This window comes from Tyto alba, unplaced genomic scaffold (genome assembly GCF_018691265.1).
Source record: "Tyto alba isolate M040663 unplaced genomic scaffold, T.alba_DEE_v4.0 Super-Scaffold_45, whole genome shotgun sequence".
NCBI classification, from domain to species: domain Eukaryota; kingdom Metazoa; phylum Chordata; class Aves; order Strigiformes; family Tytonidae; genus Tyto; species Tyto alba.
This window is the reverse complement of record NW_024881321.1, coordinates 3,943,276-3,957,093: the sequence shown is the minus strand read 5'-3', so window position 1 is coordinate 3,957,093 and position 13,818 is coordinate 3,943,276. Positions and strand designations below refer to the sequence as shown.

The window sequence follows — 13,818 nt, the reverse complement described above, 5'->3', positions numbered from 1 at the left end:
TTTGGAGCTCAAATTCAGTCCTGGCTCTTTTTTATTTAGGAGGATGGGCCTGCCCTAAGAAGCTGGACAGCTAAGTTTTAGATGGCTGAAGTCAGCAGAGGTGAATCACGCTCCTCAGCGAGTACGCTGTGGTTAACGTCTCTGTGAAAATACACTAACACTGGAAACCCCCAAACTGGAGTTGAGTACAAACCAGACACCAAAGGGGAAAAAAACAAACAAAAAAAAAGGCTCACAGGAAGCTAAACCACTGACACCTTACCTAGATTACCTAGATTTTGTAGTTCCTATTTTATCTTTTCTAGACGTTGTTCAAACAAATAGAAAGTTCTGGTAAGGTACAGAGGCTGTTCCCGGCAAGGGCAGTGGGCAGTGCTCTGCTACAGGAGTTGATTTTTAAGCCAGAGGTTCAGATTCTCTTCCCTCATGCAGGCAGAAGGAAGCTACCAACAGAGCATAAAACACAGGAGATGAAACCGGGTCATCCAGTCTCACTTTTGTCTGAAAATGTCTGATGCACAGATACAAATTTAAAGAAAAATTGGATATGCTGAGATAGGTATAACGGAGGTGATGGGATTGCAACAGAATGGGATTGCTGGTATCAAAGGAGAGAAAAGGATCATATTTTTCTATATCTTAAAAGTGTTAGTTAAGTGGGAAAATGGAACACTTTCTGCTATCTACCTAAGAAGAAAGTTTTGGACAAATGGTAGGTGTCAGACATTTTTGTATGTTGGTTGATTTTCCTTTGGGTTTTCTGGCTTGTTGTAAAGAGATGGTTCACATGCTTTTTGAAAGCTGCTGTTTTCCTACTTGCTTTTTGGTTTCTGGTATGCACTGGAAATATTTCACCTGTAAAAAAAGGAAAAAATGGGTGTTTGAGGAAACTAAAGGCACTAGAGGAAATTCTGAAGGAAGGACAAACCAGAGTCTTGTGGTGGTTAAAGAACTGCACAGATTAAAACACAGTAAATAGAAAAGTAAATACAAGATGAAAGATCCAAAAATAAGCAAAAAATAAAATGGAAGATGTGACTGACCAGGAGGCAAAAATGTATATCCCTGTGCCTCTTGCTTGTCTGAAAGAGTCAGAGGCCTCACAACGTAGGACACAAACCCATTGCCTCTCGAGGATCTTCTGGACATTGCTTATTTGGATCAATTGTCTTTCTGCTTTTTTTTTTTGCCTTTCATTAGTATTGAAATGATGCAGATAACATCCTCCTCACCATTTTCGGTCACCATCCTTGGGTGACAAAGTGGCAGCTCCAAACCCCTAACTCCATCCCAGCGCCACCACCCCACCAGCAGCAGCCAAACTGTTTGAATCTGGGTGCCTAAAATTAGGTTCCTGGTCTGTAATCACCTCCATAAAGCGGGCTGATTTTTGAAAGCGTGGAGGTTCCCATTGCAAAGATATTTATGCTGTGGCACGTCACACACAAAGACAATTTCTGTGACAGTTCAGTCTCCGAGCAGGTCAGATTTCCTCTCCCGATACGATCTATTTGTACGGTGTTGCTGCTCTAATGAGCAACTGGCTACACATTGATTACCCTCAAAGCCTTGTGAGCTGCTGAGGATAGCTCTAGCCGTGCCCAGGCAGAACATCAGTAAAAGAACTATTGACATAATAGAAAGGGACGGGGATGTATTTAGACACCAAACTTAAGCATTAACTTCCCTGCTTCCACCCAGCTGTAAGGGGTTATCATTTTTCCTTTGACTTATGTTGACACTCCCCCTGTCTGCTCGTCCCATCTGCTGAGGAAGGGAGAATCATCTCCTCTAGCTCCAGACCTTCCCACCGCAGACTGCTACACCTGAGCGAGCCGTCTCGTGCCGCTCGCATAGGCAATGCAGAGAAGTGGGCGATTCATCTGTGACCTCCCGTAGACATCTCAGAGGGTAATGAAACACCTGGTCCTATTTGTGGCCAGCAGAACGGGCCGCCCTGGGGTGACTCACTTGGAGGGAGGAGGCTGCATTTGTTCCAGTGAATCCCATGGATTCTGTCTATCTCCTTCCCTCAGCTTGGGCACCTCAGATCAGAAGCAGTATGTGGCGTTCTGGGCTACAAAAGTCATAAATTAAGATATGCTTGTTTTACATACAGCAGTAAATTGTTTATTAACCTTCAAGAATTTCTGAGACCTTGGGAAGTATTTTCCAGATAAGCTGGGGAGAAAAACACAGTCTTAAAAAACACTGTGAAGGGCAACTATAAAAACAGTTGACTTAATCCAACATTTCATTTTGATAATTTCAACTGTTGTTTGATTTTTCTCAATTTCAAGGCCTCTTCATAATTTTATTGAAAATTAACTTACATTTCTATGCTCTTGGTTTTTTAAGACCTGGAGGAAATAAGGTTGAATTTAGAAACTGTTCCAAGGGTAGATTTCAGCTGTTTGAAAGCTTCCTTTCTTGAACAAATATATTTTTCTCTAGTCGGGAAATTCATCAAAACTGATCCTTTCCAGCAACCTTTTTTGCTTCTGATGAATCAGCATTCCCCGATGAAGAGCTGCTTGGTCAAAAATTGGGGTTAATTTCAAAGGTTTTGCTGCACTTGGATCAGTTATTGTGTCTGCACTGGGTAGACCATGGGCTATGCTGAACCGGTGCCTGCAAGTGTTACTGCAGCAGATGTGACCAGAAGCCTTGCACTAATGGAGGACAATTGGATCTGTGTTGGTTCCTGTTAACTTTTAGAGTAGCTTTGGGACATGCACAGGCTTTTATTTTAAAAGGGGTAATCAGGTCCTAGTTTTCAGAGCAGATAATTAACAAAGTAGTCTCTTGATTTCTTTGTTGAAAATTACACGTGTGGGATTTAGGACTGGCAATATATAAAGCCCCTTGGTGCCATTACTATATTACTTCTTTAAGTATAATCACACTTTAAAGGCAATTCTAAAGAGATATTTCCACTCCTTTGGCTGAATCTTCTGTCTCTCCCCTCCCTCTCCACATTCACATGGAATAACACCAGCATGCTCTGGACTCTGCATAGGTTGTTGTACCTCATCCAGACTGGGCTCTGGAACACCTTTGTGTGGTGATTTAAGTTGTCAGTGCCCAAAAAAGTGGCAGCAGAAGAGGCCAGGCACCCATGTCCCAGCTAAGCCGTTGCTCAAGCACCCTCTGCACTGGCATACGTTGAGATGCTGGTCTGTGCCTGGCCATCGTGCTGGGCTCCTGCAGCTGCTCTTGCTGGTGAAGGAGAGCCAGACCCCAGAGAGCGGTCAGAAAAAACAAGTCAGAGGAGGAACTTCTTAAACTGCTGCAGCCGGAGGGTCTCGAGCAGTTGCAGCAGCGCCACTGAGTAATCTCCAGTGACTCCCACCAGTGATACCCTGGGCTTTCAGCAACCAAGTGTCACGAGGTTTTCTCTAAGCTCAGCCAGGACGTGAGTATGTCTACCCTCTTTGATCCCATGGCCTGCCCAGTATCCAGCAGCAAGATTTTAAATAACAAGTCTCATCCTGCATCAAGACTCTCAGATCTGAGTCTGTATTTCAGCATGTGCCAGAGCTCATGCTAGGTTGGTGCTGTCTGTTTGTAACAGTAAACCTGTTAACAAGCACACAGAAGGGGCAGGAGAAGGGGAGGTCAGCTGTTATCAGCAGCCACATCCCTCAGATCCTTTTCCCTGTTTGAGATTAGCATATTCTGCTATTGTTTTGATCCTCCAGAATCGTCTCATTGCCAGTTAATCAGCAACAAGACCCTCCAGGGATGGGTAATCACGCCAGTGGATCCACGTGACTGAAGCAGAACACAAAAGCCAAGTGAGTCTGTGCTGTCCCTCTTGGTTCTTTAAATTCAGATTCAGATGCAAAATTAATCTCCTGAAAAATACTTACAGGCTCTTGTCCTTTCTTTTGTGAGTTATCACTACTGATGAGGCCAAAGGTAACTGGTTAGCATCCTTCTTACACGATGCAAAGGACGACTAAAATCTAACTAAACTCTGGTCTCTGTTGCTTGCTGTGCAATGCAGCTGGGTGCCATTGCTCATGAACCACACAAGGATGCAATTAGTTTAACAGCTCTTTATTATGAATGCAGCAGAACAGAATTAGAACTCAATTTACAAGTCTCCCTTTCAAACCCATTCAGCCATTAAGGCCGCATCATCTTTCAGTTTTCCAAGGCATATAATTGATAAATGATTTTTTCCTGCACACCTCAGCTCCTCATCTTTATTCATGAACCAATTAATCTCCGTAGGACACTGTGATCATTTACATACATGGCCAATGTCACCAACCTCTGTCATTTCGTTCTGGAAACAATTTTGCAGCCTGTGAAACCACCAGGAGAAGAAAACCTAGACTTCGTCTAAATTTTTCTGCTTCTGGCATTTGTCCCTCACATCATTCCCAAAGATAAAAATCAAATGCTACCTGTGCTGGAAAATGATGGGTTAACCTGGAAGGAAGCAGATCTCTCATCCCGGGGTGAGTGCTGTACAGGCAGTATGCTTCAATCACGGCTGATAGGTATGAGTGGAGGCTGAAAATACATGTTCACTTTGCATTTTTGAGTACTCAGTTACACCAACCTACTTTATTCATTTTTTATTCTACTCTCGTTGCTGTTTAGCTTTCCAGGGTCAGCAGAAAGAAGCGTGCTGTAGTGTATATGCTGCTTTGGGGAGTTGAGGAGGGATCTGTACTGGTTAAACACTTTCCTCACGAGCTCTGTTTCCTGAAGGTCTATAATCAGCTCCCACCCAAACAACATGTTGTCCAAGTGACTCATGTTTTCTTATTCCCGGTAGATATTGATTTATTTGCTAGTATATTAACAAGAAGCACTTGCAAAGCAAGTTTAACTTTGTTTAAAAAAAAAAAAAAATATATATATATATATATCAAAAGGACCCTCAGGAGCACTGCAGGCAGAGCTATTGAGCACTTGAGAAAGGTGCTCCCAGCACCATCTACAGAGAGCACACTTTGGCTAAGGTGCAAACGAATGGGTGCACACCTATCCCCCTCTCTGTGTACATAGGTATGTGTGTACATATCAGGAATGCAATTAGCCCTGGAGTAGTGATTTGTGCTGCCTGTCTCTGAGTGCATCGACAGTATTTGCTGCTCTCCTCCGCACTGCTTGCACTTGCTCATGTTGCTTGCCTGGCATCTGGCAGAGATGAGAAGAGTGGGCCCTTCCTTTGGGCTTTTGGGGGATGCTGGGACCCGTTTGAGGAGGCTGGTGAAGAGAAGCTCTGTGGAGCAAAGCTCCTGCCCGCTTTCGTTCACCCCTCTTGCCTGGTGTGGTCCCCACCTCGCAGAGGCACGTCTCACTCTCAGCCCATGCTGACGACCAGTCTGCGCAAGCAGATCCACACTGCGGAGAGACTCATCACCCTCCCAGCAGAACAGCTCTTGTACAAATGCATCCAAATAGACTCTTGACTTTTCTTCTCTCCATCCAGGGATGGGGAAGGGGTGAGGTGAGCCTTCCTGCCGTGCACTCTCAGTGTTGCAGTTGCAGCCCCCCCAGCGAAACAGGGGCACCACTGTATGGCTGCTCCGGCCCCGTATGGTGCAACTGCTCTGGCAGCTGAGGCCAGCCATGCTGAAAGCTTCTGCAATCTGCATCCAAGGGCCAGGCTCTGAAAGCCCCATGATTCCTGTTCGGGATGTCATTTCCAAACCTTTAGGACATCACTGAAAGGCTAGAGAGGGAGTTCTGTCATGGTGCTGGGTATCCCCCCTGCCCAGAGCTTGTGTGACAATTGCGGAGTGAAACGACCTTATGAGAATTTGTTCCTCTACTAAGCTCAAAGGCTCTGGGTGGTCCCTAAAATTAGCGGGACCTATATTCCTAGAATTTGACCCCAACAGCAAATCCAAGGAGTTCCTAGAGGTGTTTGACTGTTCTGCAAGATCTGATCGTCACATGGGCAGCATCTCCCCATGTTGGTCTGAGAAGGACTGTGACTGAAGCATGATGAGGCACTGCAGCCACATTTCCCTGACGTGAAATGTAGTTTGACAGTGCAGCAAGCAGTGGACATAGGGCTGGTGGTGAGGACCTGCATCCCTTCTCAGATGACTCTATTACTTTTCACTGGTTTGGCTGATTGAGCCTTTCACTGTCATGTTACTGAACCACAGGACTGTTTCACTAGCACCCGAGCAGATGCAGGTCTTGAGGAGAAGGCATGGAGAGATTGGTGCTTCTAAGGCTTATCCACCACTTCTCAGACATGCAGGTTGCTCTGCTCCGGGGCTGCAAAGTCAATGGAAGGACATGTTACTGAGGGGCTGGTCAGAAGACATCTCCCCACCTCAGTGACAAACAGACACATGCTCTGATGAGTCTGGTTTGCTTAACTGCAGTGAAGAGCAGGACAACTTCATAGGCTGCCAGGGGTGCCTGGCAATGGGACACTGCTTTTCTGCCTGCGTGAATCAAAGCAGCGTCGTGCATGTCAATCACCTGCTAGGGGTTTTCCCGAGTGGATGCTTGGGGTTCTTCTCCATGCTTTGTGTGTTGACAGACATTCATTGCTATATTCCTTCAGATCCTTAACACGTGCACTACATGTGTGCCTGCCCTGAGGGAGTTCAGTGCTTCTATGCGTGGTTGGTTATGTAGCTTTCTGCTCTTTTCACAAATTTCAGACATATTACCTGTGAGCACATGGCCTGTGCTAATTCTGGCCTTGGGCAATTTATCACTGATCTGTAACAGCAATAGTAGCTTGCACCCTGGGAGCAAATTAGGTTTTCTGTAAGACACTGTTGCCTTTAAAAAGTGATCAGGGCACAAAAAGTAAATAAGGTGCAATGAAAAACAATGCTTTAAAAATAATTTTATTTAATGAGAACTAAGACTCAGAGCTGTGTGTTACTTCAGAGCAGCAAAGGAACCGTCAGGGGTATGACACAGTTTTCCTGGTGACAGAAGAGAACTGCCACTGAGCACTGATTGACATAAAAAATATGAACAAAATGAGAACCTTATCAAGTGATGTTGGTCCTAATTCAGAGTTTTCCCACACTAAGCTATATAAAGTCCACAGGCATCACCTTAGCAGTACACAGAGCTCCTCTATTTACTGTCTTGCTTAATGAACAGTTTCTTAGGTTTGTAGATAAATTTTAACTCTGATATTGCTCGCCACACAGCAGGCAATGAGGCTCAGGCATTCAGCGGTGTTCACCTTGTCTGCTCACCTGAAAAGTACTGAACTTAAAGTCGCTTGAGCAGCCTGGAGGAAAACATTCCCAAATTCTTGCCAAGCCTGTTCATCAGACGGTGGAGGAGGCTGCCAGAAACGGCAGAAGATGGAGAGCTGGAGAGTCACAGTAGCAACTCAACACATGGGTTTGCAAGATCAGAGGCACTAGGACCCGTTTCTCCATCAAGCTGAAAGCAGCGGTGGCTGAGCACTTGCTGTAGGACCGGTGCTGCTCGTGCTCTTTGCAGACATCTGCCAGACAGGGTCCTGTTTTCCAAGCGGGAGCCGGGTTGAAGCTGCTGCTCAGTTAGGCAGCAATGACACAAAGGCCTGAAGTTTGTGATCAGGCTGACAGCAGTATTAAGCTGCACTTGGAAGGAGTGTTGTCAGCTTGGGGTTTTGGTTCAATTCCATCTCTGGAGGAAGTAGTAACATGACTTTATCTGTACAAGAGCACAACAGGCAGCCATACTGCTTGCTATGCCCTTTCTAAGGCCAGAATGGGTGATTTCTAGCCAGGATAGATGATTTACAAGAAGGTGTAAAATCCTCATCATGCACCTAATTATGCTTTACTACACTATGGGGGGATATTTCCTTCTGAGTCCATCTGGTGATCAGACTGTACCCTGAAGCATGTGGATTGATTGCCCTCAAGGATTTTTCTCCTAGTTTAACTGCTGATGCTTTATTTTTATTCATGTGAATGTCTAAGCCTTTTTGAAGCTTTGAAAATTATGATTAATTGTGCAAGGAAAATCAATAATGGAAGTGCTTACAAAGCCAGCTTGATTCGGGAGTGAATCCCAAAGACAGCTGCTTTCTCTAAGAGTGATGGAAAAAGTTGGAGAAAAGCAACAGCAGAAAATTCCAGATCCTGTTTTTCTGTAATGTTTGTCATGGGCTTAACCCCTTCAGCATCTGCTGGGAGCTTTATTAAAGACTCCTATAATAGGCATCCCACCCGAGAGAAATGCAGTTCATGAAAGCAAAGCCTTGAGTCCATCAAACAGACAAGAATACCCAATTAAACAGAAGTGCATTGAAAAGTGAAATCGTTTATACTCCTGTACCAGAATGTAGCTACTCCCACACCTTGGGGTCCATGACAACTTTATTTTTCAAAGAAGATTACAGACATAGGGATGAAGATCTGGTAAGGCATTTACTACGGCATCCCTGCCAACAGCACTTATTCCATTTCGCACACTGGCAGGTGCTAGCGTTTTGCCTGGGGTTAAATATCCCGATTTTTCTCCATTTCCCAGAGGAGAGCGTTTTCAGAGCTCACACATGCCAGTCTCTAAAACTCCAGATAGAATGACTGCCATCTCGTGGTTAGCTCTCCCCTCCGCACTGGTGCCGAGGGTGATGCCAGGGCTTACACCGGTGCAGACCTGCAGGTTGGGGCTCAGAGACAGGGTCCCAAAACGCAGCCTGGGGGGCAGGGGAGTAGCAAGGGGATGGGCTCTATGGCAGGGTGCCTGGCTCTAGTGCTAGGATGCTGAGGAGGAAAAGCAGTCCCCTTCACTAAACAGGCTTCGAATAACAGCATACATCATCTGGCCCCTCTCCAGAGCCTGAGCTGGAGGCAGATTTTGATCTCCAGGGCCCCTGAAGTCCTACATCTTGCCTATGGGAAATGAGTGATGTGTGAAAGCCTCCTCTCCTCGGCAGGCTCCTCTAAAAATCCTAGCTCTGTGCAAAAAAAGGGCTGGTGAAGGGGAAACGCCTGAAAATCCCTTCTTTCTGGGGAGAGCAAGTGCCTGAATTCATCTGAGACCGGGGGAAAAGGCCCCCTCTCACTGTCTCACCTCTGTCATCTACTTCACCCCTCACATCCACCCCTGTGTCTGGGGTGAGGGCATCTCCCTGTGATGGGGAACACGGAGCAGGGCCGTTTCCAGCAGGATTACCTGACCAGTTCAGATCTACCCTGCATCCAGTTGAAAACAGCTCCTGCGGTTTGCGAACATACCCGCATGCACGCAACACACACGACACACGTGGTCATCCCAGCCGAGAGAAATGCTGTGAGTTTCCGCCTGCAGTTTCCTCTCTCTGGTTTACCTCTGCAGGTCTTCCAAGTCAAACAAGGTAAGAGAAGAGCAGCTGCCTTTTCAGTGCCACCTCTCTTACATGGCAACAGCATGTCCTACACCTGAAAAGAGGTAGAGCAGCGTAGGGGCCATGCTCTGGTAACTCCCCCTTGCTGGGCAATAAGATGGGGCAATGTCTCCATCATCTGACACTTGAGATGTTGTGCTTCTCTGCCAGCACTGGGAAATATCACGACCAGACAGAATAGGTCTTAGGACACTGTACTTTTCCCACCTTGTATTAAATACATAAGTTCTTGAGAGGAACGAGGCAGCCAGATCTGATCAGGAACAGGATCTGACCATTAGTACAGAAACCAAGTAGCATGTTTGCATTGCAGAATGCTTAAAGAAGCAAAGCCTATGGTCATATGAGCAAAGGAAGAGGATGACAGATATTGCTTCAAATGGGGAAAATCGTACTGGGTCAGGCTGCAGGTCCAGCCAGGCCAGTGTCCCATCTTCGGCAGCGTCTCAGAGTGACATGTTCAGAAATGACCTAGGAAATAATTCTTCCTGCTTTCTGCAATCTGTGGTTTCTATAACAATATGGAAGACACATCCTTGGTGAGATCACGGCTGTTTTTTTTTTAAATCTGTCCCTCTTTCAGCTGTATGATACACACTTCCCCATTAGCACATGTATTACTAGAAGGAAAGACTACACATTTGGCTTTATAGAACATTTTATTTGGAGATACTTCTCCTGTCATTGAATATTGGTTCTTTATTAAGGCAATTCTGAAGGGGCTGGAGAGGAGGGAAGGTGAGAGGGAGGGAACTGAGACTGTGTCAACGGGATTGCATTAAGGCAAAATTCCCTCCTTCTGCATTTCACCACATTAAAATCCACGTAAAGGCCAGAACAGTAAATGACTCATGCCAAGGAAGAGATTCAGTGCAAATATGTCCCACTGACTATCCATAGACGGGGCTAGGTCCTCAGCTGAGGCAAACCAACAGTGTACTGTTAGCTGCAAAGCTGTGCTGATTTAGCTCCATTAAGAATCCCAGCCTGTGTTCAGGGAAGCATTTTGGTATGAGCAAGCACAGATTTAAATGCTCTCCTGAATCCGGACCACAGTCCTTTGAGTGCAAGTCTGTGAAGTAAACAGAGTTTAAGTTTTATTCACTACATAAATATGTCATTCTGCATCCCTTTGGTTCACTTCTTATCGTATTGCTACTGAGTATATCCCCTTAGTTTCTTTAACATGGTTTTCATTTCTATCATGCTTTGTAATCTGCTTAGGTTTTAAGTGTATTATGACATAAAAAATGAATTATCCTTTGGAGAGCACTTCTTGCAAAAGCTCCAGAGTTTGGGTTTTCTTGGAGGACCAGGTTACGGTATTTTTTTTCAGTAAGTAGTAATGTACTCTGTGAGTAACACCACTGATGACAGAGACATAACTTGAAGGGAAAAGTACTGCTCAGTTCACATACCAGCAACACATCACAGACCCCAAACAATTTTCCTTCCACAAGAATTTGGTAAGAGGATCCTACTGTTCCAAAAATATAGTCATTAATACTTGCATTGGCTTGGGGAAACACTTTTGTTATTCCAGGTACAAACTGAAAGAAAGTATGGCAGAAATGCTACCAAAACTGTGAAGACATTTTTAGGCAGAAGCAGTATATAACATTTCATAATCCTAAAAGCTGTCTATTCCTCCCAAGACAAAGATCTCCAGGTGACATCTGACAGAAAACCCTGGTATTAATTAATAAAAGGATATGTATAGGCCTCGCTATTGAAAACTTATTCAGGAATGTGAAATGGTTATATGTAGCAAAGTGGAAAATAAGGCAAAGAAATCGAGCACATATTACTGTTCAGAACAAAACATTTCCTGGGTACACGTGGATACATAACTTTTGTATGATCTGGAACCATGTATAACATTCATGCCTTAAAAGCATGAGCACCCTGCATATTTCCTTGGTACGGAGAAGAGCATCCAGTTTGAGGGAACCAAAAGGGTGAATACCAAGCATCAGTACCAGTCTTTTGTGCTTTAAACCTTCTTCATGCCTTTTCCCATAAGGCAAGCAAACACCGTCATGACCATTTTGGGTTTTACTTCAACCAGGTCTTCTGGAAGGGCATAGACTCTTGCTCCAATTTTTCTCGCCATAGAGATGGCATATCTGCATTGCAGGCGTGAAAAAACAAAAAAACAAAACAAACAAACAAACAAAACCCACACACATACACACACACAAAAAAAAAAAAACACACACACAAAAAAAAAACCAAACCAAAACAAACACAAGTAAATAAATAAATTAGTGCAGTAGCATTAATTTTCCCTCTGTTAATAAGTTTTTTACATGATCAATACCAGAGTGGGTTGGGAACTTTCTTACTGATTCATCAAAATTAAACTTTTCTGTTTCCCTGATGGTTAGAACACTGATTACCTGAAGCATGGGAGATTGCAGGTCAAACTCTGGTAGGAAACATTTAGTCTCCCATCCCCTGAAAGATTATCCTTACAACCAGCCATTCTGGTCTTGCTCCCCCTCAATCTCTGAAACTCAGTCCTCGCACATAAACAGATTCACAAGGATGGAAAGCAAAAGGCTTATGTCGGTGGAAATCAATATTCAGGGACTTCTATTCTGCTTGAGTCACATACAGAATTTGAAAGCTGACCTTCCCATCTCCCTGCTCAGAGCACACCGTTGCGTGGCTACTAGCTGTTCTCTGGTCGGTATGTCTCTTCTATCTATTTTTAAATGAAAACTAGAAAATCCCAGGTTTTACCCACTGCAGAGCAAACACATTTGTGAAATTCTCCCCAAAATGCAGAGAAACATGGAGGGGGGTAGGGGAGGAGAAGAAAGGGAGGAGAAAAGAGGGAAACATCAGCAGAGGGATGAAGAAATTAAGTACGGAGAGAAGCACACATAGGATTGCAAGGAAATAAAGAGAACAGACGGTAGGAAATGGAAGGGAAAAAGAACAGTGGGAAAAGTCTTTATAAAAATGACAGCAGCTCTGATTGCCTTAGAGTCATCCTTTTCTCTTTTGTAGTTGCCACATAGCGAAGGAGAAGCTAAACTGATGATTAAACTGAGAGGTGATGTGTGTAACTCTGAAGGGAAAGGGACATGCCCCCAGGAGTGGCTCTCTGCTAGGCAATGGTTTACACTCATGAAAAAGAATCAATACCCACATCCATAAAACTAGCTTTTCAGGCATGAATCCTGCCTTCCCCCTTCTCTCTTAAATATGCCCTTGGTCCACCTGTACGTGACTAAAGAGGTATCATGACCTCTAAACACTGGTTTCCATGGCTCACTATTGTTGGCGTCGTTCCCTGATCTCTGAAAGATTTTTAAATTTAATAAGAGAAAATAGGAGCTTGTGAAGCCAAGTGATTTTGATCCCTTCAAGGGAATTATAAAGCAGGAATTATAACTTTACACACTTCATTTCCACTGATAGTCTTTTTTACTGCCTAAATCCTAGCCTTCATGCTTCTAACTCTGGAGGTATTTCTCAGCTGAGGTTGTGCCAGATGAGAATGATAACAGGGCAGTTTTCAAAGACAGAGTCAGGCAAGCCTGAGCAGATAACTCGTGTTAAGTGTCACTTGGCATGAACGTACTTAGCATTATTTAGTTTCTCCTCATCATTCAGGTCCTCTGTTTTCAAGAGGTCATATTTAATGGATCCTGGTTGAATGGCATCAATGAGATCCAGGACTGGCATGCTGGTGCTGATTTTGCTATCCTGCATAGATGAAAAATACAATTAGATGCAAGAACAGGATGGCAGATCTCCCACAAAGCCAAAGTCTAGGCTCAAGAGCAACGGACAGCTCAGTCAAATACCGTTTAGGTCTTCACAAAGGGCTGCTTAGCATAATTTTTCATCTAAGGCAGACTAGGAACCCATTCACAGATTTTTTTTTTTTTTCTTCTTCAATGGAAGAGACACCAATAAAGCATAAGATGGGGTGCTGGGCTAGTGAATTTTCTTCCTGTGGGGAGATGACACTGATACACATGTACTGATGGGGGGTGTGAAGGGGGCCAGCTGCGTGACTCCTGAGCTCATTACGTGAAGTCTGATGGATCTGTCCTCGCCTGATGCAAACTGCTGATTTACATCCACTGAGTGTTCCCCAGCTTGGGAGGTGTCTCAGGTGTGTTAGCAAAATTGGAAGCTCTCTGGAACTGGTTTATATGGTACCTTTCAAAATAGGGCAAGTTACCCCTGAATGGTACTACCAGATTATAAATGTATTGCTACTGTTCTTTTTAATACCATCATTTGTAATTGCTGCTGTTTAATAATCAACAGGACAGCAGTTCTTGCTTAATTCCAGGCATCGTTCCTGGCTCTATACTTTGATTTTCTATGTCAAACTGGCATTCAGGGTGTTCCCTGTTATGTTCATATCACGTTTCTGTTACCTTTTCATAGTAAAGCCACTTGAATAAAATCTGTATATCTGAACATGCCACTAAAAGGGAATGAAAAATAATCAAACTATA

The 13,818-nt window shown here is 44.3% G+C and overlaps 1 protein-coding gene across 2 annotated transcripts in view; it reads right to left on the bottom strand.

Annotated features, from left to right (window-relative positions):
- Positions 1 to 9,974: 9,974 nt before the first annotated feature.
- Positions 9,975 to 13,818, bottom strand: part of LCP1 (lymphocyte cytosolic protein 1) — a 52,803-nt gene continuing 48,959 nt past the window's right edge. For both annotated transcript variants that reach the window (XM_042806019.1, XM_042806018.1), the window contains exons 15-16: positions 12,927 to 13,051; positions 9,975 to 11,460 (exon numbers count right to left, since the gene is read on the bottom strand). In XM_042806019.1, coding sequence (XP_042661953.1) covers positions 11,328 to 11,460; positions 12,927 to 13,051 — 258 coding nt within the window. In that variant the 3' untranslated portion in view covers positions 9,975 to 11,327. The remainder of the gene's footprint in view (positions 11,461 to 12,926; positions 13,052 to 13,818) is intronic.